The following is a 26,971-nucleotide window of genomic DNA, read 5'->3' as shown; positions in this document are numbered from 1 at the left end:
TACTTAGATTTGAGTTAAGAACTGAAAAAAACCACGTGGGAGGCAGGGAAAGTGCAAAATTTGAACTTTCAGTTAACTGTTGGCCAGTGAAAAGGGTGCCTGTCTGCTTCCTCACTCCTCCCAGCGTTTAGAGAGTGGATTGGGAGACAGTCTTCAGACTGCCTGGTACTGTCCTGCCTGGACTGTATTTTCCCTGCCTTCCCTGAACCTTTCTTGACCTAAGAAAAAAAGAAACAAAAGACCCCCCTCTAGTGGTCGAAGGCAGAATAGCAGCTTCCCATTAGTTTCTATGGACGGAAAAGAGCAGATACGGATCAAATGGTTTTCAATGCATTCCTATGGGAAATGCAGATTTGACCTGAGAACTTTTTGACTTGAGAACCGCCTTCCAATACAGATTAAGTTCTCAAGTCAAGACCCCACTGTAGAGCTGCCTGCTAAGCCTAGATGACTTTCAAAAGCCATAAAGGTGTTAGTAACTGATGATGGCTCTAAAGGCTTTTAGCTGTCTATTTTATTTTAGAAGTATGCCTTGTGTTATATTTTGGGGTGTATGTTACTTGTGTTAAGCCTACCACCTACCTTGAGTTTTGTTCCAATAATAAGCAACCACAGCTTTGCTTATTTCATGACAAACACCCATTGGAGGGACAGATGCCTAAAAGAGAACACGCGAAGCTATTCTGAGTGGTAGAATAAGACAGCATTTTTTGTAAATAAAATAAATTCTTTTTTTTTCAAAATAATTGTTTCCTTTTACATTATATTTTTAGACTTCATAGTTTTACAAAAAGCTAACTTAAACATCCTGTTATATCATTCACACGGCAACAGTGGTGCTGCATGACAGTTCAGGTTCTGGATACTGTATAGATAGTGTAATCACATGAAGTTTTGATGTTCTTAAAATGGCAATTGATCAAGTAGGATATTGTGCTCTTGTCAGTAGAATAAATTACTTTATTACATTTACTAATCAGTTTGTTATTTGCCTGCAGGATTCAAAATGTGCAACTTAACCAGAACTGCTAAATTATGCTTTAATAAATTAATTGTATGAAACAATCTCCTGATTATGTTAGAATATAGCTTTGTAACCAATTAAATTCCATTTATGTTTTGAAGCAATTTATAATTAAAACTATACATTTCTAGAAACCATTTTAGTTGTTGTTGCCAATACAAGTTGTGAAAGGTAGTGGAAACAGAAGATTGGCAGCATTCCAAAGCCCCTAGCAACTTCTTATTGCCAACAATTTAAACAATACCACAAAGCAAAATGCTTGCAACCTTTTTGGAAAAAAAGTAGATCTTGTCGATCTTGCTTAAAAGATAGGGTTGGGAGACAGAGTTTATTTAACTGCAGGAAGGTTTGAGTCCTTGAAACTTTTTAATTAAAATAGAAACAGCTGAATATTTTCCACATTTTCAAGGATGAATCAGAAATGATCATGATTGTTCTTAAACGCCAGCACCTTGCCTCTCTTTCTTAAGACATAAAGCATGCTTTTTCAGCCTTAAGTCAGATATGTAGGCAGTAATCCTGGGACTAAAATGTAACTCAGACTAAATGACACTGAGATCAATGGGACTTCTGGGTTGACACAGAATTGCATCCTAAATGTATGAAATTCTATATACTGAATGAAATGCAAAAATATCATTCTTTGTATCACTTGTGACTATAACAAATGCTTATAATTTTGGTAAAAAGTTCAGAAACAAACAACTGTTCAGACTATTGTTGTATGTAACTTCTTTTTCATTTCATATAAGATGTAGTCTATTGAGAAAAAAATCTAGTTGGTATTGCCTTTGTGGTGTAGGAGATTGGCATGCAAGGAAAAAAGGGAAATATAGGTATATGGAGTATAGAATGAGATACGAAAACATGCTTGTTGTTACCTGTGTCAATTCATATTGACCGTAAAAGGGAGTTTATAGTCACTGAAATGTTTAAAAAGTAGCTTTAACATGGTAATCTTACAGTGAATTTCCAGGGATTTAAACCTCGCTTTCTTAAGTCCTGGCTCATCACTCTGTCCATTAGACCACACTCTCAGAGCATATTGGTTCCATACTATTGCAGGATCACAAATGTTGTCCTATTTTATTGACAAATCACATTTTGTCCTTATAACTAGAAATTGAGGTTAAAGGGGAAGTATAGCTGATATTTTTACAATGGCTCAACAGATAGATAAATAAGAGACATGGGTTTATATTAATTTTGAAACAGAAAGGGTAAGACATTGTTTATTTATATGAACTCATAGTTTTGATCAATGACTTCCACCCGTTTGAGTTGTGTGGTCTTCTTCCCCCCCTCCCCCATCTTTGCTGGAGTTACGCTTTTCAGTTTGTGTGCTGGTGCTTTAGAAAATGGTTTTCATGTGCTGTATTAGGAGAAGGCTAATCATGTCTGATTGTCCTGCAGGACAATGTGCTCATCATTTAAAAAACCTTCTCTAATTCATGTTATGCTATGGCAACTCAAGGTCTTCCATTGACCATGGTTAGAATCGTCCTGTGTTTTGTTTATGCAGTGAACTAGTTGATGGGGATAGTATTGATTGCTAGATTGTATTCCTGCATTGAGCAGGGGGTTGGACATGATGGTCTTGTAGACCCCTTCCAATTTCACTTTTCTGTGATTCTATGATTAAGTACTAACAGCCCTCTATTTCCAAGGTAACAGCAAATCAGGAACTAAAAACAGCAAAAGATATAGTATCATATGTATATTGCCTCAATAAAGGGATCTGTAACAGCTTTGGTTTCACTTCATTTTGTGTTGTAAGTGCACAGAAAATGTTTATGTTCTATGTTATGCAATATGTTACATTGAAGTGTGTAAAAAAAAGGGAGGATGGACATACTCTGGAAAGCCTGAAGATTTGATGAACTTAATCTGTGAGTGGTGTGACTCTTAAACTAACATAATGACACACTAATGCAAAATTGCTTATCAAACATGCCAAGTAACTTTCCTTAAGGAGAAACATGCATTGGCAAGCAGAGCTCCATATTAAGCCTGCATTTTATTCCAAAACCCAGTCACATAACAAAGTACATTAGATGGAAACGACATTGATGAAGAAATGCACCTATTCGCCAAAATCATGTTGCTTAGTGTCGTAAATCACACTAGATTAGTGTGATTTACTACAATAGAATTTTAGTGAGTCAACTCCTCTATAAGTACCATTGGTCCAATAGTAAGTCACAGTTAACTATGTAGTCCCATTTAAATCACTGGACCATGTGTAGGAGTTGACTCATCAAATCCCCATTGATTAAATGGACCTATTCCAGTAGGATTCTTTTACATTCTATGTGTGTGGTCAGACATCCTTTAGAATCAAGTTTTGCTTTTGCATCCTGTTTTTTTTAAGCCATGGCTTAAAAAAAAGTTCCCTGGAGCCATACATGGTGACACCAGGGACCATTTGAAAACATTCCTAATTCAGTTAGTGCATGTCATTTCATTGAGACATCCAAGTCAGTAACTTAAATGATCAACAGCCTTAAGTCATGCACCTTTCTGATTTCCAGTTTGCCTCAGTGTTCTTGTAAAATGAGCTACTGTACTTGCACATGCATGTAGAAGCTTGTTATCTCAAAATAAACTAAGCAAACTGCCTTGTAGTAAGAGCGAGAGATTTCTTTCTTTCTTTCTTTTTTTGTCAACTGCTGGAGAAACAGAACTGCTCTTCTTTCATTTTAATTTCAACTAGACGTTCAGTATGGTCCCAGGCAAAATTCTTGGGAGGTTTGGTTTCTTTCTCAAACCTTACTATGCAGTCTTTCTCTTGCAGTAAATTTTCAGGTATGCTTTGAGCCTTCTAGTAATGTTTTCTTAAACATTCTTTAATTTTTTATTTATTGATTTTTTAAAAAAAAATATTTTGCCTTTGGGCAGAAAGCTAGCAATCTGTGGGCAGTTGAGCTCTGGTGCAGTCTTTAGATCCTGTTCCTGGCTTTCTTCAAATTTTAGATATTTCACTACAGTGCTCATTAGTAAAATATTGCTTCCCTTTAGGCAGTTTGGAGAACTTTCCTATGATTAATAACTCATGGAACACTATATACTATACAGTTTTAAAACTGTGATTATTTCAAATTAAGCTGCTGAAAAACAGATTATTGAAATGATACTGCTTTTAAATTATTCACAGTATATAAGAAACATTTCTTACATTTTTGGCTTTTTTTTGCTTAACTTACTGTATGTCACAAGAATGCTGATGATGTTCATTGCAGAGTTGCAAATTTGAAATTCCTAAATGGTTCTTTTAAAAAGATAATGAAACTCTTCCTAATAGAGTTTATGTACTGAAACCCCTTTTTCATACTTTTGCCTTTTTTTTAAAACAGGTTATGAATCATTGGTAGCAGGTAGTATTTACAGAAAATTGTATTTCTGAAGCTTAGTACTGTATAGTAAGAAAGCATTGTACAAAAGGTTCTTTGTGTGTCTAGTGTTTTTGGGGCGGTAAACCTAAGCACTTTTAAAAGGAAGAACTGGAAGAAAAAAAATTTAACCTACAATCTGAGCAAATTAGAAAATTGGGAACTAATGTCTTCAGACCCATAGGATTGAAGAAAGAATTCATCTTTAGAAAAGAATGCAACATTGAACACAAATCCTCAGTTTGCTTATGTCTATTTAGTGTGAAACTTGCTATCTGCCATGAACACAGTGGCAGATAACACAGTGAAATTCTGGTATGCAGCTCTATGCTAATTGCCACTAATTAAAGGCTAGTTGGCAATTTTAAGGTGCACTCATATACAGTGCGACAAAGTCACCTATGATCGCTAAAGGAAACCTTTCATTAGCAGTGATTTGCCATGGCTGATGACATCATTCCTGCTTCATATATGGAATTCTGCAACTGGATTTCAGCCACTATATAGAAACTTTAGAATCACAGTTCTGCAGTTGACTCAAGTAATTTCTGATCTATGATGGGCCTATGAATTAGTGACTGCCAAAAGGTCCTATCATTCAGAGCCGTGCAAACTGTGGCTTCCTTTCCTGCTCCATCCATTGCTTCTTCGGTCTTCCTTAGTAAGTCTAAAGAAAATTTCATTGCATTTTGTTTTAAACTATACTGAAACCATGAAATAGGAATAATTACCATTGTTAACAATTAACATATCCAATCCAGTAGCCTTTAAACTGAGCCCTGGAAACAAAGGTGGGGCTTACACTGAAGACCATATTGGGGAAAAACTAACACTGTGCCACACAGTTTCACATCGTTTGCTAGGCTCAACTTCAGTGTGTGGTCTAGTTCCTAGCTGTACTGCTGGAATTCATGACACTTCTCTGGCATAGTTGATGCAGCCCGGCAATTGTCCCAATAAAAGAGCTTAGCTGAATGTGTAAGAAGCAAGCAGTTCAGTTCAGATAGTGCCTGTACAGGTGTGAAACTTTTTTCATGCATGCAAATATTTTTGCAGACAAAAAAATAAGATGCTGCTTTAACTGGAATGTTTTACATTCTTATTTTCTTGGCTGCACTCTCCATTGGATTGATGATTGAACCAAGGCATATAAAATCATTCACTCTTTCTTCATTGTCAGTATTAAAGTTGTATAATTCTTCTGCAGTCGTGATTTTTGTCTTCTTAATGGTCAACTGAAGTCCTGCTTTGGCTCTTTCTTCTTTTGCTTTCACTAAAAGTTTTTTCAAGTCTTTGCTGCTTTCTACCAGTAAGACATTGTCATCTGCATATCTTAACTTATTGATGTTTCTTCCATCCATTTTCACTCTTCCTTCATGTGAATCTAGTCAGATTTTCCGTATGATACCTTCTCCGTACAGATTGAACAGATGAGGGGATGAAATACACTCTTGTCTGAAAGCTTTGCCAATAGGAAACGGTTCTGTCTCTCCATATTCTGACCTAATGATAGTTTTTTGTCCACAAAAGAGGTTACATGTCAGGACAGTCAAGTGCTGAGGGGCATCCATTTCTTTCAAAACTACCCATACTTTCTCATGATCCACATAGAGGTGTTTCTGTACTCTATAAAGCATACACTGATCTTTTTTTCTGAAATTCTTTAGTACTCTTCTGCAGCCAGCAGATATTTGCAATATAATCTCAAGTGCCTCTCCCTTTTTGGAACCCAGCTTGAACATCAGGCATTTCTTACTCCATAAATGTCTTTGTTGTAACATCATGAACACCACATGGCTTGCTTGGGAATTACAGCAATGTTACTGCATGACTTGGTATGTCCTTTCTTGGACATTTGAATGTAGTCGTGCTCATTGGGGGAAAAAATCCCCCGTAGTCTCAGTTTATGAATGAGATCTGGTAATGTTACTTGCTTTTGCAAATGATGGACTAGGGCTCAGGAGACCTGGGTTTGAATCCCAACTTGGTCATGGAAACTCAGTGGGGGGGGGGGAAGGAATTAGTAAAAACATTGCCTTTCTTGGGGACTGGCATGTATATTTAATTTTTCTGTCCTGTGGGCTGTTGTTTCATTTTCCATATTTGTTGGCGTATTCTTTTCACAAGTTAAATGCCACTATATATATTATCCTTTTAGTTTCAACTTATTTGTATTTATTTATATACTTATGCTTATTTATATACTACTTAATATAATAAAGTCTCTGAAGAGCTTACATTGCTTATGTTTGGCTTTTTACACCATCAAGAGCAGCTCATTTTACCAGAAAACAGATAACATCTGAACCAAGACAGCTAGCTTATTGCACTGCATATAAGGTTTATGATTCTGATCTGTTTGTTTGAAACAACAAAGCAAGAACTCCACGTTGGTGGCATGCTGAGCTTTTGATTTCCAGATAGTTTAGCTAGTTTTATTGATGGGAGGAGCAGAGCTAGATTCTTAAAGGGCTGTGTTCATAAAGAATAAATCTGTGAACAATAACCCACATTTCCCCAGAAGTTTGGCATCTCATTCCATTGGAACGTGACCACTGCTCTTGTTAAGCATAATTCTTGTTATTAATGTCGGCTTAATATATTGGAAGCTGCCTGAATTATGTTTCTGATAGTCCACCCATTTTGAATTTAAGAACGAACATGTTAGATCTTTCTTCCCAGCATCCTCATTCAAGAAGGCTGTACAACCAGCCTACTCCAGTTGAGTATCCAACCTTTCAGATATGCTGTAATTTACATTCCCCTGATTCAAAATTATGTTAAACTTCTTTTTCATTGTCTCATTACATTTTTTCCTATTCCCATAGACATGTTTATGTAGGTTCAGTAGTTAATTAATTCTGAAATTAAAGAATTTGAGAATGTGGATTTTGCTGTCTTTCAATACAGTAAGTGTCACTTTAGTGAACAACCGTTCAGCTTGCTTGTATTCATAGAATTAATTTGACAATGTGGACTGTTGACTTGCAGTTGCTCACAAGCTTATCTTTTATTGTACAAAATACAGGGAAAACAAAGTAGGTCCATGTCTTAACACTAATGCTTATGATTTATGAATGATAACAAGTACAAAGTGTTATTGTTTCATTTCCCCCACCTTTCTCAGACAACCCTTCAGTAATGCATCTAACAACTGAGCTTTTCTGTTAATTTCTCAACCAGTCATCCATATTCTGGAACATCTCTGGCCTTCATTCTGTTATTTTGTGCTGAGTACTTTACAAGATTATTCTCTTGCCTTCATTCCTGAAGTTACTCTTGTGACACTCATCTGTGTTTTGATAAACGCAATGGTTTCTCAGTTGGCTCAGCCAAGCATTTGCTCTAATCAGGCTTGTAGAAAGGCAGTTTTCACTCGGCACTGAAGATGCATCCATACATAATTTGACCTGTGAATATTCTCTAAATTTGAAAAAGTAGGTTTCAAATGTGCCAATATACACTTATCTTTAATTGTTCTGCTTTTGTGAAACAGAGAAGATGACTCTTTGAGAAAAACATAGAAGGACAAAGTTAATTCTCTTGTAGCAGAATACTGAAGTCTACTTCACCACAGTGCTTTCCTCCCTCCTCCTAAAGTAAATTTCCAATATCTTAAGTATTTAACCTTGGCAAGTAATCTTGAGTGTTTTGCTACTTCTCTTGGGAAGATTCCAAGTCCTAAGGGCCGCTATTCTTTCTTTGTTGATATTGTTATAGAATGTGTCAAGTTAAAAAGGAGGAAGAAATACCTTTGCTTCTGGTTCTGTTTTTTGTTTTCAGGTTAACAAAAAAATGAGGAAGAATAGCCAGGAGCAGGAGCAGAGTAAGGAAAGCCAGCTACCCTTTTTGGCCTGATTATTGACCTGAATTGGAGAAGGGCTGTGAGGGTATCTTTGACGCTAGTCTTTGTTTGAGATGTGAAAAACAGATACTACCTAAAATAGGCATCTGAATTTAAATACATAAAGGTTAGGTGCAGATCATATCACGCTGGAAGTAGACCATCAAATCCATGCCTAATAACTCAGATTTCAATGGGTTTGTTGTATCTGGATCCACGCCAAGAACTTGTTTGGTGCTACTCAGTGCCTCCTACTAAAGTGAATTTTCAGTATATCAAGTGTTTTATCCTGGGAAGTAGTCTTGAGCGTTTTGCTAAGAGGGGATATATGTTTACCTTTCTACATTTTTTGTTAAAAAGACTTGTGTTCCCGTATGTCAAAGGAAACCAAAAAGTGCGGTAATTATAGATAAAAATATCTTAGGCTTTTCCATTATATTACCAAGATTTGGGAGACTTTTGTAACTGATTATATTTAATTCTGCATTTTATTTCTGCCTCACTTTAATATTTCATTTGCTTTGGTCCTAAATCTGACTGAAAGCATGCTGGATAAGCATAACTATAATTCCATGTTGTCTGTTCTGAATGTTGAGGGTCTGATAGAAATGAAGGAGGCACAGTGGGGAATGAAACCCCCAACCGCTGGCTCCACAGCCAGATGCCTAAGCCACTGAGCTATCCATCAGTTCTATGAATGTGTATTTTAATTTTCAGTTTGTTGCTTATGTCTATTGCTTTAATGTGCTCAAGTACTTCAACTTGAGTTGTTCATACAAGAGTCTTTGTAAGCAATAATCCTGTTGAGTGTTTGAAAGTGCTTTCCCTTCATAATGGTGATCAATGTTCTGAGCAGTACTAAGACATGAAGCAAGTGGAGTAAACCCCACCCATATGTTCCCTATGGACGTGACAACTCTGTGGAGCACTAGACAATATCTTATGCATACCAGGTTCTTCACAGAATAAATGAGTTCTTGCAAAAGCATAATGAAAGTATCAGCCATGGATTTCATAATAAAGAAGCAGAAATGTATAAAAGTTGGTTGGTCTAGTCTTCAGTTTGCAGGCTATTAAATTAAAGGAATTCTTTTAAACTCAGTTTAAAAGAGTAGCTTAATGTATTAGCAATTTCATGTTCAAATATACAAAAACTTGATATATTTTTAGAAATAGTTGAAATATTGTAATCTCGTAATTGCCAGGGGTAGCTTCATCTTTGAAGGGGGTATTCTGTAAACTTAGAATAAGCATTCTTTTAAGACAATTCTGGTAACACAAGTGGTAATTACAGTTTGTGGCTAAAGCATGTTGATTACTAGAGATATAGTTGGCAAGAGCATAGAAGTCTGAATAGAAATGCGTGTTCTTACCTGTGGCAATCATATAATTAATTCTGCTTTAGTTTATAAAGCACATATGGCTATGGATACTCACTAATGGAAGTTGCTTCAATGATGTAATTTTTGTTCAGTGCAGCACCATATGGAAAACGTTTTTGCTAATTAGGAGAAGACAATTATATTGATTTACAGAGCAATACTATCAGTGTGTTGAGCTACGTCTGCTGGGCAAGAAGAGGATCATCTAAGTGACTGTGTATGTGTAGAACCCAGAGATATACTGGAGTAGGTGTTCTTTTCAATGTCACACTGTTGTTTATTCCACCAACAAGCTTCCACCAAGTGCAAAAAGTTAAGAGAAGGGGAATTGGCAAGGAAAGGGCTGAAACAGAATCACCTGCTGCTTGGGAGTTGGGGGTCAGAAACATCTAAAAGGCCAGAGTTGCCCACTACTGCTGTAGACCAGTGGTCCCCAGCCTTGAGTCCCCCAGATGTTCTTGGACTACCAGAAGCCTTCACCACCACCTCTGCTGGCCAGGATTTCTGGGAGTTGAAGTCCAAGAACATCTGGAGGCCCAAGGTTGGGGAGTTTGTGGGTGGGAGCCTTGTTAAAGGGAGAACAACCGGGTATATTCTGGAATTTTTTTAAGGAGCCTAGACTAATATTGGATGTTGTAATGAGGATGGATAAATTGAAAGGTAACATGTGAAAGCTGACAGGTAGGTTTGAATCAAACAAGAGCCAGATTTTAAATCTAGAATGGACTATTGTTGTTCCAACAAGTTAAAGAAAGCATTGTATAGTTCTTCTTAGGTCAAATGGGTTCATTCTGGGGCTAAGAAACTCGGTACAAGCTAGAGACCACTCTAGTCTTTGGATTTAGTAGCTTGCCATAAGGGTCAGCAGCAACACACTAAAATTACCACTCCTGGTACTAGAGACAGCCATGACGACTCCTATGAGTAGTCCCTGTGGTGGTTTCTGATTATTTCTTTTAGATTGTACTGAATTGCAGTTTGGAATATTCTGATATGTTTGTCTATGGAAGTCTTGTTATTACTGTAGGACATGATCTCTTGTTTTAGGGTGGTGGTGTCTAGGAGTTTTCAGGGATATTTGAAGATTACTGCATGTTTGGATAAAAAGGGCACCGCTTCTCTCTCTGGCTATAGTTCTTTGTTTCACAAAATAAATTTTGGCTGTAAGTTGTGTTTGTGTAGCCTGTGCACCCAGACAGCATTCATTGCCATTTGTAGTTATAGGTATCCATTGCTGTCATGCTCACTATATTGTGGGAGTCTGTACTGAAGAAAGTTCTGCCAGCCATTCCTAGCTGTCCAATTGAGCATTATATAGGAATAACTTGGATAAAAGTGATAAAAATTATTTTAACCCATTTAAATTTAAATGACATCATCATGGCATTGTATGATTAGATTTATCTACTGTCATTACAAGCTGTTCTTGGAGTTGTATCCCCCAGAACACAATTTTGCACCCTCTCATTGTCGTTAGCTAATGTGTGGACCTTATTAGTAGATGGTCTCATAATTCGCAGTTTAAGAACATGAGGTAGGCAAAACCTTGTCTAGATCAGAGGTTGTCAACCCCTGGTCCGCGGCCTGGTGCCGGTCCATGGCCTGAGCAGACTGGGCCGCAAAGACAGATCTGCCCCACCCCCAAATGCACTCACCCCCGCAAAGGCTGTTTGTGCCTGCACGCGTGCTCGTGCGCATATGCGGATAGTGGTGCGGTGCTTGTGCATATGTGCAAATGGCTCGCTTGTGTGCATGTGCAAATGGCTGCACTGTTCGCACACGTACATGAGCGCGTGTGCCTGCACAAGCACCACACCATCATTTGTGCATGTGCACTAGCGTGCGCACGCCCACATAAGCACCGCACTGCTGTTCATGCATGGGAGTGAGTGAGTGCGCAAGCACGCTCATTTGTGCATGCGCACCAGCATGGGGGTGCCTTGCCTTCCCCAGCCAGTCCATGGGGTGAAAAAGGTTGGGGACCCCTGGTCTAGATGACTGTTACACCCAGACTGTGGGCTCACTGGTAGCATTTTTCTGATATTAAAAGCTCCTTTCCGCTGTCCCAAGGCTCCCAAAGTTGTCGAGAGGGCAAAAGGGATCTCTTGAGATTCTTGAAACCTGAAGGGGTTTAGGATGTTTTAAATTTAAATTAAATTTGGGTCTGTGGCTGCACAATATAGAACGAACAAACAAATCGAAAATTTAAATTAAATTTTAATTAAACTAAACTAAAGATTTTAAATTAAACTAAACTGGATTTCTGCCACTATTTATTTATATTTATTTATTTATTGGACTTATATACCGCCCCATAGCGCTACAAGCACTCTCCGGGCGGTTTACAATTTTAATTATACAGGCTACACATTGCCCCCCCCAGCAAGCTGGGTACTCATTTTACCGACCTCGGAAGGATGGAAGGCTGAGTCAACCTTGAGCCGGCTACCTGGGATTTGAACCCCAGGTCGTGAGCACAGTTTTAACTGCAGTACAGCGTTTTAACCACTGCGCCACGAGTGGTACCTCAACTTACAAACTTAATCTGTTTTGCACCAGCATTCGTACCTCGAAAAGTTTGTAAGTCGAAGTACCATTTTTCACTGAAATGCATGGGAACGGAATTAATCCGTTCCAGCATTTCAAAAAATTACAGTACCTTCGGAGCACTCAAAGGACTTCCCCCCCCGACATCGGAGGAAGCCCTTTGAGAGCTCCGAAGGCAAAAAGGCAGGGAGAAAGGGACGAATGGCTCCATTCACAAAAATGTCATTGCGAATGGAGCCTCGACCGTAAATTGTAGGGACGTTCGTAAGTCAAGGGTTGACTGTATGTTCAGCTGGTTCTTCAGCCTCTTTTATTCATCATATTTCATTTATTTAAAATGTTTTTACCCCATCTTTCTCCTTAAAGGGGACGGAGGCAGTTTACATAATTAAAAAACAATATTTAAAAGCTAAAGAGAGTAAGTATACAAAAATAAAAATAAAAATTCAAACAGTACCACACTAAAAACTATTAACAAAGTCAACACCAAATATGCACCCAAAGGCAACAAGGCAGAGCAATTCAACAATCTCTCTCAGACAGCCAGTCACTAAGGGTAAGGCTGCCTGAAGAGAAAGGTCTTTGCCTGCCTGTGGAAGGACAGCAAAGGTGGGACCAGTCTAGCCTCCTGGGGGAATGAGTTTCAGAGTCAGGGAGCAGCGACAGAGAAGGCCCTTTCCTATCATTACCAAACACACCTATGAAGGTGGTAGGACAGAAAGAAAGGCCTCCCTGATGACCATAACACCCAAGAAGGCTAATCAACAATTCTTGAGATAGCTTGGACCCAAGCTGTTTAGGGATTTTTTAGGTTAAAAACTATTTATTTATTTATTTATTTATTTATTTATTTATTTATTTATTTATTTATTTATTTGATTTATATCCCGCCCATCTGGTATATTTATACCACTCTGAGCGGTACACACTACACTTTGAATTGTGCTTAGAAACAGATTAGCAGCCAGTGGAGTTATGTGATTCCTGTAATGAAGCAGATTTCTTCTTCATATTGAGTAAATCCTTAAATACAATTGGAATATGTACTGTAATTTTTCACAAACATGGACATTTTGTGCTTATCTTCTTCTCCACATCCATTGAAAAAGGGGTTTAATGTTCATTTTTATTAATTTTTCTGCTTACTACAAGTATTTTATCTCCATTGGTCTGAATGTAATTGTTTTCTGTAGTGCTCAACTTCTTTCACTGAAGTAATTTGGAATAGGATGTACAGCATATCCCATGGGGAGTTCAGCATCTCTCTAGATCAGGCTAGCAGTAGATGTGGAAGTCAAAGCCTTTAATTTGTTTAGACTTGTTCTTTAAGCAAAGATTAACTAAGGTAAACACATAAATCTGTGTTTAAAAGAATTTTTTTTTTGTTTTCCAGGCAGCAGGAGCAGTCCGTCCTCTTGTTTCTACTGTTATTGCTTCCTCTGCAGATGGATGTTTAGACCATTCGCTAGATCGTGCCAAATACAGAGCAAGTGAAATGCCTCAGGCTTTCTTATTTGATATAATCCATCAAGCATATCATCAGGTAAGAATTCTGGCATAATCTCCCATCATCACCACTCACCGTTTCACCTTTCAGTGTACCCTACAAGACAACCAATCTGCCTGTTTCCTGAGAAGAAAGAAACTAGGACATATCCACTACGTATTTTATATCTTTTTGGCAGTCCAGAGTATCTGCAAAGCTCTCCACCACCACCGTATTTCAAATAAATCAATTGTTTTCCTCTTAACTTTGTTTACTGTCCAACTTTCACAATCATACATGGTGATCAGGTATGCAGTAGTGTGGATGATCTTGGTCTTGGTCTCCAGTGACACATCCTTAACACTTGATCTTTTCTAGTTGCTTCATTTCTGCCCTTCAAAGCCTCAGTCTTCTGATTTCTTGGCTGCACTCTACATTTGATTAGTGATTGAACCAAGGTAAAAAACATATTTCACTATTTAAATGTCTTCATTATCAACATAAGAGTTGTGTAGTTCTGCCGCAGTCATAATTGTTAAAAAAAATTCCCCTCTGGTCTCAGTTTATGATTGAGATCTGGTAATGTTCCTTGATATTCAGGTGGTGGCCTAGGGGTCAGTAGACCTGAATTTGAATTGCAGCTGGGCCATGGAAACTAAATGGGGGAGGGGGAGGAATTAGTAAAATTACTCCTTAAATATCCCAATTACCTTGAAAGCCCCACAAGAACCATATACAGTACACAAATTTGTACTTGATAGCACATAACACACAATGGCTGAAATCCTGCTGCTTAGTGTAGTAAATTGCACTAGATTAAGCCCACTGCATCATTGGGGATTTAGTGAGTCAATTCCTCTGTAAATTCCATTCATTCAAATTGGTATATTCTAGTTGTGAATTATCCCTAGTGAAGTCAGCACTTGCCATGCACCAAGGCACAAACTGCAAGCTTCAACTTCTTATCTTACAACAGATTGCCACAGCAGTTTACACTATTTAACTTAGGCCAGCAGATGTAAGCAATAGAATTCTGACTACCTTCTCATTATTTTGCCTATAGTATTTGCCTTTGAGTATCTAGTCTACAAAGCAGTAACAGTACTCTCATACTTGCTTAGTTCCTGTCTTGCAGATTATGGTTTGATTTAGGCTACCTTACACAGTAATCACTCAAAACTGCTTGTTTCTTGAATCTTGGGATTTAGAGTTCTTTCCTTATCTAAACCCATGGATTCTCTTTAAAAAGAAGTTCAGCGCATTGAGCTAGAACCGAAATGGAATGAGACATGGCTTTTACTTATTAATCCAGTTTCTACATGAAACTAGGATAACTTCCCAAGTAACTGTAGACTGTGTTTGATCATAATGAAAAATTAATTGGCTTACAATTCTACCCCCCCCCCCCCCATCCATTCTACAACATGTTTTTGGTGTGCAGCCACATTAAACTTCTCTCAGGCAGCAAATGAACAAACTTGATTGCTCCTCATACTTTAAAGTTCTATTTTAGTAAATGTTTCCTCTGACTATACACTGGCCTGGCACAAAAGAGGAGGAAGCAAGCTAAAAAAATTGTTTGGACTTTTCTAACCAAGGATAGATATTTCATCCGCTTGAAATGTCCATGCATGGCAATCCTCATTCATACTAGCTTCCCACAAAACATAAGCAGGAAGGAGGAATATGCCATCTGCCCACCTCATTTTGTTGCAGGAAGGCAGAGTCTAAACAAGTCTTCCACAGTTTTGATTAATAATTTTCATGAGATTTTAGTTCAGCAGTGTTTTAATTTATTCAAAATCTGAAACAAGATTGGTGGTCTGAGTGAACGTGACTATCCTGGATAGCTCTGCACTTGATTATGTCTTTGGCATAATGGTGGATTCAGGATATAGTTTGAAGCTTCTATAATTAGGGCATTGTGTGGAAAATTTTAAAGACTACGCAAAATTGGGAAAGAGAAAAGGGGTCACTTTACTAATGGAATAATTATATATACAGGATGACCACACAGAGCCTTCACTCCTTGACTTTTGAAAAACATGAGCTTTCAAGGATCTGTTTTATTAAGCTTTTTAAATTATTGTATATAACAAAGTTATGTAAAGCCCACTTTCTCAAAGTTTATTATGTTTTGATACCTGTAGTGTGTTACAAAACCATTTGATACCTTGTGAGTGATTGTTGACTATTCAGCCTTAGCTGTTTGAATTCTTGCAATGTTTAAACTACAATTTAAAATATTTGTTCAAATATCGCTTGATGTTATGCTCTAGTGAGCTTGTGAAATGTAAAATCCGTGCAATTGCTGCAGCTTCTTTAACATCTAAGTCACTAGATCATATATAAAATAGCTTCCTCTTGTTCATGCTTGGCTTTTTGTGTGGTGCATTTTCTTTTCATGTATATTCTATGACTTAAAAGCATAGCATGCTGGCAGCTAAGCGTGAATAATAATGTGGACCTTGCATTTTGAGAAGGCAAAATGCATTTTTCCACTTCTCCCTAATCCTGGGTTCCTGAAACGTAACAGAATTTGGCTTGATGGGTGGTAACACTAGTCCAGGGGACTTGTTGAAGCAGAGCAATTTTTATCTAATTCCACCTCAATGAGAACTTGGAACAATTATATTTTGGATTCCAGTATCTAGAACGCTTCAGCCATCATGGCTAATGACCATGCTTGCTGAGAGCTTCTGGAAGTTGCAGTTCAGGGATGGTGGTTCTATTGATGAAGCCCAGAAACAGTCAAGTTGGAACACAGGATTTTTGTAACCTTGACTAAGAATTCATTTCCCTTTGGTCTCCATACCTTTATCAAAATATGGCATGGTGTCTCCTACTGAATTACTAGCACAGATTATCCATCTGTGACCTTCATTATAGTACCTTTATGTACTCATTGTTTCTTGTAATCTGCTGCTTTGCCTCCACTATCCTGTAGTATAAAAGTATAAAAATAGAATGCCTGTAAACCGAGACACATCCTCTTCTGAAAAAGTGACCTTTTTTGTGTGTGTGTGCTTCTGTCATAACTCAGGTTGTTTTCTGGAGTAATTTGTGGAATGTGATACCAAAGATTGAGGGTCATTGGTCTAAAACAAAAGTAACTTTGTAAAGTTCTGTGTCTCCTTACATGACTGTCATTCAAACAGAGATGTACAGTATAGAGATTCTGTTTTTACTGCAGCTGAATATCTTCACATTTCATTTTTATGGAGCAGTCCATGTTACCTTGTCACAGTGATTTCCATTTGGCTTGTTATTTTAAGTATAGTATATCTGATTTGTGCTTGATAATTTGTGCTTGATGTCGTCAGTGGATAATTCATGTGTTGTGATGCAGCAGCTGTACGGCAGCAAAAATAGGTTGCATTATGAGGTCTCCTTTCTGGTGCAGGATCTACCTACGCAGCATCTAAAACATTTGAGATGACACAGAGATGGCCTATGGACACAGTTCTTTGTGCCTAATGTTGGCACCAATCTCATACCTTGATAAGCCACTTGTCACAAGCCTGTTAGTCATCTGAAGGGTGCAGCTACAACTGGCATGGGCAAAGTCAATATGTATGCAGTTGCAAAATGCATTTCTGAAGATTCAGGAGTTAGTAATAGACAATGCCATGTTTTATTCAGATTTATTCCACAATTCTCTTCTTCTTTTTGCACACATCCTGCAGTGTAGTGACTATGACCTGGATTTTGGAACAGAATGTTTACATCTTGCTCTAAAATACAGCAAAACAAATGCCAAACTTATTGAAGGCCCCCCTGACTTATGGAAGGTAAGTGTGATCTTTTGTCTACAGTACTGTATAGAAGTTTTAGGATTTGGCAAGATGATGATGGCCCTGTACTGAGAAGATTTAATCAAATATTTTGAAATAAGAGCCAGTATAAAATCAATTAAATGTAGCTTATGTGCCTGCATTGCTTAAAATTGCTGATTATATATTTGTTCATTTATTAAAGTATTTTTTCAGCAGAGCGACCCTCAACGACACAAAAAAGTGCCAGATAGTTTTTGTATCTGTTGAAAACAGATTTCAAGAATAACATACTTTTTAAAAACATTGACCCCAGAGTATGAGTGACGGGATACGATAGCAATACCAGCTGCATGTCCATGACAGAATTTGTGAGGTGCTGTACTGTCTGTGCCATTGGCCTTACTTCATTTTTCTTAAGACAACTAATTCTCTGCATGTTTGAAAGATCTAGCTAGATTTCTTTAGATCAGGGTGTCCACCCTTTCACCCTCCCTGGACATTAGAAGATGAAAATTTGGTTTGGGCCGCACATAAATTTGGCTTGGGCCGCATGGGGGGGGGCAGCCCTAACTGTCCGCCGCAGCCCCGCTCCAAGCGCGCTTACCGGCAGCTGCGATCTCAGACAGCAGAAGCTGCCAGCTTTGACTCCGGTGGCTTTATGGGGCCGGGAGGAGGTCCACCTATTGACGGGGATGGCGCAATGCAGTCACGCAGCCCCCCTCTCCCCTCCCCTCCTGCTCCTTCCTACCTTCCCTCTCTCCCCCCCCTACCGTTGTGACGTGCCCCAGCCACATTCCGGCTGCAAGCACCGGCAGTGTAACTTGAAACTTTGGAATTTCTTTAAAAATAAAAAATTGCACTGGGCCGCATTATGAGCCGACTTGGGCCGCATGCGGCCCTCGGGCCGCAGGTTGGACAAGCCTGCTTTAGATGCTTAAAAAAAAACCAAGGCGGACCTTTAAGCAGTAGTAACCTAAATCCCCAAATAGAAACTTTTAGATTAAGTTGAAGAATGGGTGCAAAAAACAAAACATTATAAAACAAAGAAAATAAAATTGGGGTGGTGGTGGTGGCATCTATTATATGCACATTACACTTTAGGTATGTCTCTTGGTATGTTTCAGTGTTGATACCAAATGACAAATAAAATTATGAGTTACTATATGGTAGGTACAGTAGGTTACAAAATTCTGAAATATAGAAAGGTAATGTCCCCAAAATTCATGTGTACATCTTCTTGCCCTTTAATACATTGATTGCAATCTGGGGAAACCTAATTCAGATTTTTCATCCCCCCCCCAAAAAAAAACCCAAACAAACCCAAACCTTCCTTGTTGAAAAAGACTTACAAACACATTGGAAAAGGTTTAGCAAGATTCCATGACATGAATCATATGAAAGGCAAGCAAAAATAGCAATTTTTTAAAAGGGGCTCTGATGTAGGGCCTCTTATCTCTCCCTGTGTTCCAAACATTCCATTTTTTGTTTTCTTCTTTTCCTGCTGACCTAAATTTTTGAAGAGCTTCTACTTCCTTTTTGTTATTTGCCTAAAGGAAATATTATTTTTGGAAACAGAAAGGGTTTAATTTGCTAATATGAATTTCTGGTGTACCTAGGTGTTTGTATTCCATTTTGTAATTTTGGGGAGTCATACTTCCATTGACCTGTTTTATTAATCCAGAAAGATTCCAGGTTAGCAACAGCACAGATATTTTGGAGATGAGAACTGCAATCACAGAGTCAAAGGATTATAATTTCTGAATGCATGTCTGTTACTAAAATGAAAGATCTGGCTTTACTAGAGTATGGCATGTTACATAATTGTCATAGTAGGTTAGAATGCCTAGATATGAAACAATATAATAATAAATTGACTGTTTCATTGAAGCAGAATAATGGTAAATGGTTTCAGAAGGAATGGGATGAAGATTTAAGGTTAATCCAAATGTAACCATTATTTCAAGGTCAAAAATGATGTATTAAAATTGATTCTGGCTTAATACAAATACAGAACTGTCAGAACTTAGGGCTTGTTAGCATTTTTTCTCATCACATTAATTCTCATGACATTAATATGTATAATTAAGAAATTAACAATATCATCTGTTTCTAGTAGTTCACTGTGAAGAATTGCCCTTGGCCAGAGCCTCACCAGGATTCCTCTACATTTTTTTCTTCTGTAAAACCTAATCAAATATATATCTGTCTTCTAGGTGACCTACAAACGGGATCTGTATGCAGCTGATTCTTTAATTAAGGGTGTGTATCTGTCCTCATGTCTGCAAATTTATATAATCCTATGCTGAAATCACAGATTCATATGCAAGCCATTTAAATATTATTGATTGAAATTGAATGATAAAATGTAAAGAGGTGCAAATGTCTTCAAGGTCTTCAGAGAAGTCTGAGTAATGTCATTCATTTGCATCAATGCTCTGGCCTCTGTGTGTACAAACACAGCACAACATAAATCTGGATTCAACAGAAAAATCTGTTAATAAACAGAGTCCAGTTTCATATTATTGTGTGTTCGTGGAAGTAAAGCTGTGCAGCAAGAATAGGACAGCATTAGAGATTAATGCACATTTTTTCCCTACAGAGGGAAGTCGGTGCCAGAAGCCATTAGTGGATACAGTATGGTCCCCTTGAGTTCTTATTGTGCTAGAATCTTTTTATTAATTATGCATTCTTTATTATCTCACCCTTTTCCAGTGAATTCAAAGTGGTTTATTCTCAAAATGCAGAGATAAGTAGGTTAAGCTGAGATAGCATGACTGTTCTAAGGTCATTGGTGAGTTTCATGGCAGGTTTGAGACTTGAACCTGCAACTGTCAAATCCCAGTCCATCCCTGTCACCATTATGCCGGCTCATTAAAGAAGAACAGCATCTTCTGAAATGCATGTTGACCTTATTATTCAAACAATCAATTTAAGGTTTATGACTGCTGTTCTGGACTTTCAGTATCGGTATTGCTGAAATTACAGTAGTATATGGATGCAGATTTGAGCACCAAGGTGCATTTGTTCTTTTTAGCAAATTACACACACAATTAGATCCTGACTCCTAAATCTTTATATATCCACTTAAAATTCATACTAAACTGTAATTTCTGGTGCACTGAGAAATGGTATCTGAGCAACTGTAATTGTTTAAATCTGGAGAATACATCTATAAAAGACTCCTTTACAAATAACAAATACAGAGCTGGTTGCAATAAGCTAAAACCACTACATGTTTACGCAGGGATAGGGGCATATTCTCTCAACAATGCAACATTGTTGTGCAGACATGTTGGGCCCACCCACAGTTGCTGTACAAGCTTATGCTCACTAGCTATTAAATCAGCTAAAAATGCCAAGACTAAAAAAGCAGAATTTAATTTACATAAACAAACCATTCTAAAACAATACTGATTCTCTCTCCACCCTCACCCCCCGTTGTCAGTGCATTTCTTGGCAAATGTTCTACTAGTCACCTTAGCAAAAACTGAAAATATCCAGACACACCTGGATATCCAGACATATGTTTTTCATTTTCTATTTTACCTTTTTCTCTCCCCCCCCCCAGGTATTATTGGATAGTACACTATGTTCAAATAGTGGAATGTCATAAAGTGCTTTTGTTTCTTAATCCATGTTAAGATTTCTGGTCACATATGAATGTAAATTGTACATTATCTGTGAACAACAAAAATAATCATGGGGCTTCAGAATGAATTATTAGATTTTCCATAAACTTCTAACAATGTTTTTCTACTATAAAATAAACAAGTTTCTCCCCCAAATCTAGTAGCAGATTCTGAAAGTGAAGCAACTGCTCTCCAACACATTTCTTCATAAATATTTGAATCATTTCAGTGCAGATGAAATGATAAATAACATCAGTGCTACATATTCCCAAAGATTACTCAGGTTGTCTTAGATTGTAATACATAGGGGGTTTATACATTGAATTAGATAAAAATGTAATCAGAATAGATCCATTAAAATCTGAGCATAAATCCATTTATTGCTAGTCCTAATACAGTGGTACCCGATCTTGGGTCCCCAGATATTTCTGGACTACAAAGCCCAGAAATCCTGGCCAACACAGCTAGTGGCGAAGGCTTCTGGAAGCAATAGTTCCTTTTCTTTCTTTTTTGGTGCTGTATTACTGAACATTATCTTGGATTTTACCATGTACGTATCCTTTCAAATATCCTATGGATTAAATAATGTTTTCTTTCTATCTGGAGGATACATGGCAGCACTATTTTAAAAAAATGTATTAAGTACTGTCACTGAACCATATTTGTGCATGCAGTTTTCTTAAATGTTAGAAACAGTGAGATTTCAGGTTGGTTCAGACATAGTATCCTTGGCTAACCCTGCCCCCAACGCCGTGATCCCTGTTTGTTTAACTGTCTCATTTTATTCCAGAAAGACTGTTTTATTTGCTGGATTTTGATTACTAAGCCTGTCATTGGCTGTGAATTACTGGTTTCAATTTTGTTTCTGCCATAAATTGGTGTCCTTACACAAGCCATCACTTTCTGCAATTTCACAACCAATGTTTTCTTTAACTTTTCAGCTCCTCTGGGTGAGGCACCTTAAAGACTAACTGCTATATTTTAATGTGAGCTTTTGTGGACAAGTCTACTTACTCAGACAGGACTTATCTATTTTACATGGTAGTGCTTGCAAGGATTACTGTAAGATCTATTTGCGAAGGCTTTCACGGCCGGCATCTAATGGTTGTTGTGGGTTTTTCGGGCTCCTTGGCCGTGTCAAGGGGATCACCACCATCAACCACAGTGACAGATAATCTCCTTATCACAACAATACACCCACAACAAAACACACTAATCACCCATCCACAGAAAACAATACACCCACAACAATACACACTAATCATCCCAACTCACAGCCATAAATACTCCAAGCCCTAGCCAAACTACACCAGAGCACAGTTTGCTGTCCTCTGAAGATGCCGGCCACAGAGACAGGCAAAATGTTAGGAAAAACCACCTTCAGAACACGGCCAAGAAGCCCGAAAAACCCACAACAACCATTACTGTAAGATCTTGTATTTGAAGCATTATGAGTATTTATAAGTAGAGTATATATAATCCACTACTCTATCCACTATACCGGACTGGGTACCAGGCATTTTTGTAGATACTTGAAGCTTTATACGTACAGTACGTACATACGCACATACGTACGTACATACATACATACATACATACATACATACATACATACATACATACATACATACATACATACATACATTAAGCATTAACTTACATATGTTATTTCTTGATGTGATTAATCAACTCACAATAAAAATGCATGACCTATACAAATAATTGTAATCAGTTTATCATTTTATTTCAATTTTGTGAGCAGTAGTTGGTAGTCTTTATTACAAATGTTATCCTGCTGCTGTAATTTAAATACTGTTGAACAGCTCAAGTAAAGCTTTCTGCTGAAGGCAAAATGAGTTATTGATACAGGACACATTCCATTCTGCTAACAGAGCACGGATGTTGGTAAGAAAAACATGATCATCATTCATATTCTAAGCAATGTGATTGCAATATGTAAACCATATGACTATGTTCAGAAAATGCTTTTCTAGTATATAATGATGCATTTAATACTTTTTAAAGTCTTTCTCAAACAAATAATGTTGTTGAAAAAAATTGAACACCCATTTAATATTAAGTGATTGTAATGCTGTATAAATGAAACAGGTAGGAACTTGCAGGATGTACAGACAATGTGGCGCATGTCTGCCTTTTTTCCTTTTCATATTATTAGTCTGCAAATATGGAAACCTCATCCTGCAGTTAGGATGACTCATTGAGAAAGGTAGCTAGAACCTAGGTAGTATAAAAACATCCTGGAAAAAAAAATCTCTCTAAGGACGTATCCCCCAGGGCATGTATATCTTTGAACCTCTAGTTGAAACATGTTAACCTTAAAGTTTCAGTTTGCCTTTTAGGTATATCTTTAAATATGCATTCAAAAAAGTGAAGAATGAATGTATTTTTCAGAACTCTAGCTCTGATTTGCACACTTGTTTGATTGCTGAAATTTTTTCACTTATATTACCCTGAATTCTGACTTCTGAATAGTAGCAAACTTTAAAAAGTCAGGTGCTAACTGATATCTTCAAAGCAGGTCTGCCCTTAAGCAGTAAATAACTTTGTGCCCTGCTTGGACTTGCTACCCCTTATAGGGTGGCTGAGTGATTTTGTATTTGAACAAATGCACTCCTTTACATGACTGTCATTTGACTCTTATCCCTGTCCTGTCTCTGTTGCTGTGTTTTGACAAAACAAGAATAGAATGCAGGTGTTCAAATATCATTTTGTTTTAACTTGGGCTGCATAGAAATTAATGCCCCATTTTATGATGCTAAAGATATCAAGTCTCATTAGCCCCCGTATTAACAATTAGAACATCTCCTGCTTCTATAAATAAAGAAAAATTACTAAGTGATAATTGCTGTACTCTATAATATACAAATACCGTATTTTACAAAGTAAGTACCTATAAAATCATACATTTAATAGAATCATGTAGCTCAAAACCCTGTGGTATTTAATCATGCACAGACTTATAACAACCTGATACTTTTTCCATCTGTCCCTTAAAGTGGAAGATGTGAAATATTCCACAGTCTAGTTCAGCTACATCTGTAATAGGAAAAAGAGTTGGAATCAAGACATCCTGATTGGTGGAATATTTTTGCAGCTCTCACTTGGAATTTGGAATCTGATTTTGACCTCAGAGCAAAGAAAACTACACAGCAAAGCAATCCACGCATGAGATGGATTATGGAGCTGTGTCTCGCTGTAAACAGAACCCAGCCTAAGATTCAAGTACGATTGTAGTAGCAGTGTGAGGAAGCTAAATCTGAAAACAATGTGAGCAATCCTTAGGTTGAGATGGAGTTATGGGGTTGCCAAGGGATAATATCTGTGCTTATTGACTGGATCCTTTTTGTAAAATTTTACTTTTGGAAAATGTAGAAAATGCTGTCTTTTCATGTGAACCAAAATTCTCTACGATGCATGTACACTAGGAACTACTAGAAAAATGATTGCGATAATAAATCTGTTTCTTGTTTTTACATTTTATTAATTAGACACTGTATCACAACAAATTTGTCTTATCACTGATATGAAGGAAGATGCTGTGCAAGTAGGCTTCCTCCTTCATGAAACACTGAAGAGTCATGTGAAAGTAAGTACTAATTCCTGGTATCAAAAGACAGAGAGAATTCCAGCATGAAAATATTTACAAAGTTGATTTTCTGCCACTGAATATAGTGGCCTCTGTCAAAGAATGATTAAATTAGAATCATTAGAGCTTTGGCTGAATTGGCATCCTAGGTTGTTTTTTGTTTTACTTTGTTCAGAAAACTTGCTGTTGTTTAGTTGTTAAGTTGTGTCTGACTCTTCGTGACCCCATGGACCAGAGCACGCCAGGCCCTCCTGTCTTCCACCACCTCCCGGAGTTGGTTCAAATTCATGTTGGTAGCTTCGATGACACTGTCCAACCGTCTTGTCCCCTGTCATCCCCTTCTCCTCTTGCCTTCACACTTTCCCAACATCAGAGGTTTTTCCAGGAGTTTTCTCTTCTCATGAGATGGCCAAAATATTGGAGCCTCAGCTTCAGGATCTGTCCTTCCAATGAGCGCTCCGGGTTTATTTCCTTCAGAATGGATAGGTTTGTTCTCCTTGCAGTCCAGGGGACTCTCAAGAGCCTCCTCCAGCACCACAATTCAAAAGCATCAATTCTTCGGTGATCAGCCTTCTTTATGGTCCAGCTCTCACTTCCATACATTGCTACTGGAAAAACCATAGCTTTGACTTTGTCGGCAATGTCATGTCTCTGCTTTTTAAGATGCTGTCTAGGTTTGTCATTGCTTTCCTCCCAAGAAGCAGGTGTCTTTTAATTTTGTGGCTGCTGTCACCATCTGCAGTGATCATAGAGCCCAAGAAGGTAAAATCTGTCACTGCCCCCATATCTTCCCCTTCTATTTGCCAGGAAGTGAGGGGAGCAGTGGCCAGGATCTTAGTTTTTTCAATGTTGAGCTTCAGACCATTTTTGTGTTCTCCTCTTTCACCCTCATTAAGAGGTTCTTTAATTCCTCCACGCTTCCTGCCATCAGAGTGGTATCATCTGCATATCTGAGGTTCTTGATGTTTCTTCTGGCAGTCTTAATTCCAGCTTGGGATTCATCCAGTCCAGCCATTTGCATGAGGTATTCTGCATGTGTTAAATAAGCAGAGAGATAATATACAGCCTTGTCGTACTCCTTCCCCAATTTTGATCCAATCAGTTGTTCCATATCCAGTTCTAACTGTTGCTTCCTGTCCCACATCTAGATTTCTCAGTAGATAATGTGGTCAGGCACTCCCATTTCTTTAAGAACTTCACATAGCTTGCCATGGTCCACACAGTCAGATGCTTTTGGGTAGCCAATGAAGCAGAAGTAGGTGTTTTTCTGGAGCTCTCTGGCTTTCTCCATAATCCAGCGCATGTTAGCATTATTTGCTCTGAAGATACATTTCTTTGACAAAGGCTAAAAGATATGACGCTGGAAGATGAGCCCCTCAGGTCAGAAGGTGTCCAACATGCTACTGAGGAAGAGCGGAGGACAAGTACAAGTAGCTCCAGAGCTAATGAAGTGGTTAGGCCTAGCCGAAAGGACACTCAGCTGTGGACACGCCTGGAAGTGAAAGGAAAGTCCTCTGCTGCAAAGAAAAATACTGCATAGGAACCTGGAATGTAAGATCTATGAACCTTGGTAAGCTGGGTGTGGTCAAACAGGAGATGGCAAGAATAAACATCGACATCCTGGGCATCAGTGAACTAAAATGGACAGGAATGGGCGAATTAAGTTCAGACGATTATCATATCTGCTATTGTGGGCAAGAATCCCGTAGAAGAAATGGAGTAGCTATCATAGTCAACAAAAGAGTGGGAAAAGTTGTACTGGGATACAATCTCAAAGATGATAGAATGATTTCAATATGAATCCAAGACAGACCTTTCAACATCACACTAATCCAAGTTTATGCACCAGCCACCAATGTTGAAGAGGCTGAAATTGACCAAATCTATGAAGACTTAAAACACCTTCTAGAACTGAGGCCAAAGAAAGATGTTCTTCTCATCATAGGGGACTGGAATGCTAAAGTAGGGAGTCAAGAGATAAAAGGAACAACAGTTAAGTTTGGCCTTGGAGTTCAAAACAAAGCAGGGCAAAGGCTAATAGAGTTTTGTCAAGAGAACAAGCTGGTCATCACAAACTCTCTTTTCCAACAACACAAGAGGCAATTCTACACATGGACATCACTAGATGGGCAGTACTGAAATAAGAAAACTTGTAGCTGGTCATAACTGTTCATTGCCAATGTATATAATAGATGGTTGTTGTACGTTTTTCAGGCTCTTTGGCCATGTTCTGGAGGTTTTTCTTCCTAAAATTTCACCAGTCTCTGTGGCCAGCATCTTCAGAAGA

General features: G+C 38.0%; 1 protein-coding gene across 3 annotated transcripts in view; it reads left to right on the top strand.

Moving 5' to 3' along the window:
* CRPPA (CDP-L-ribitol pyrophosphorylase A) overlaps window positions 1-26,971 on the top strand; it is a 72,577-nt gene that overhangs the window by 8,398 nt on the left and 37,208 nt on the right. For all 3 annotated transcript variants that reach the window (XR_013537196.1, XR_013537195.1, XM_073003261.2), the window contains exons 3-6: window positions 13,580-13,729; window positions 17,359-17,463; window positions 19,662-19,707; window positions 24,587-24,684. Coding sequence is in view for 1 of the 3 variants with exons in the window: in XM_073003261.2 (XP_072859362.2) it covers window positions 13,580-13,729; window positions 17,359-17,463; window positions 19,662-19,707; window positions 24,587-24,684 (399 nt within the window). In the remaining 2 variants the exon portion in view is untranslated. The remainder of the gene's footprint in view (window positions 1-13,579; window positions 13,730-17,358; window positions 17,464-19,661; window positions 19,708-24,586; window positions 24,685-26,971) is intronic.

Source organism: Pogona vitticeps, chromosome 6 (assembly GCF_051106095.1).
Source record: "Pogona vitticeps strain Pit_001003342236 chromosome 6, PviZW2.1, whole genome shotgun sequence".
Classification (NCBI taxonomy): domain Eukaryota; kingdom Metazoa; phylum Chordata; class Lepidosauria; order Squamata; family Agamidae; genus Pogona; species Pogona vitticeps.
The sequence above is the reverse complement of the archived record's forward strand: the minus strand, read 5'-3'. Positions and strand labels throughout refer to the sequence as shown.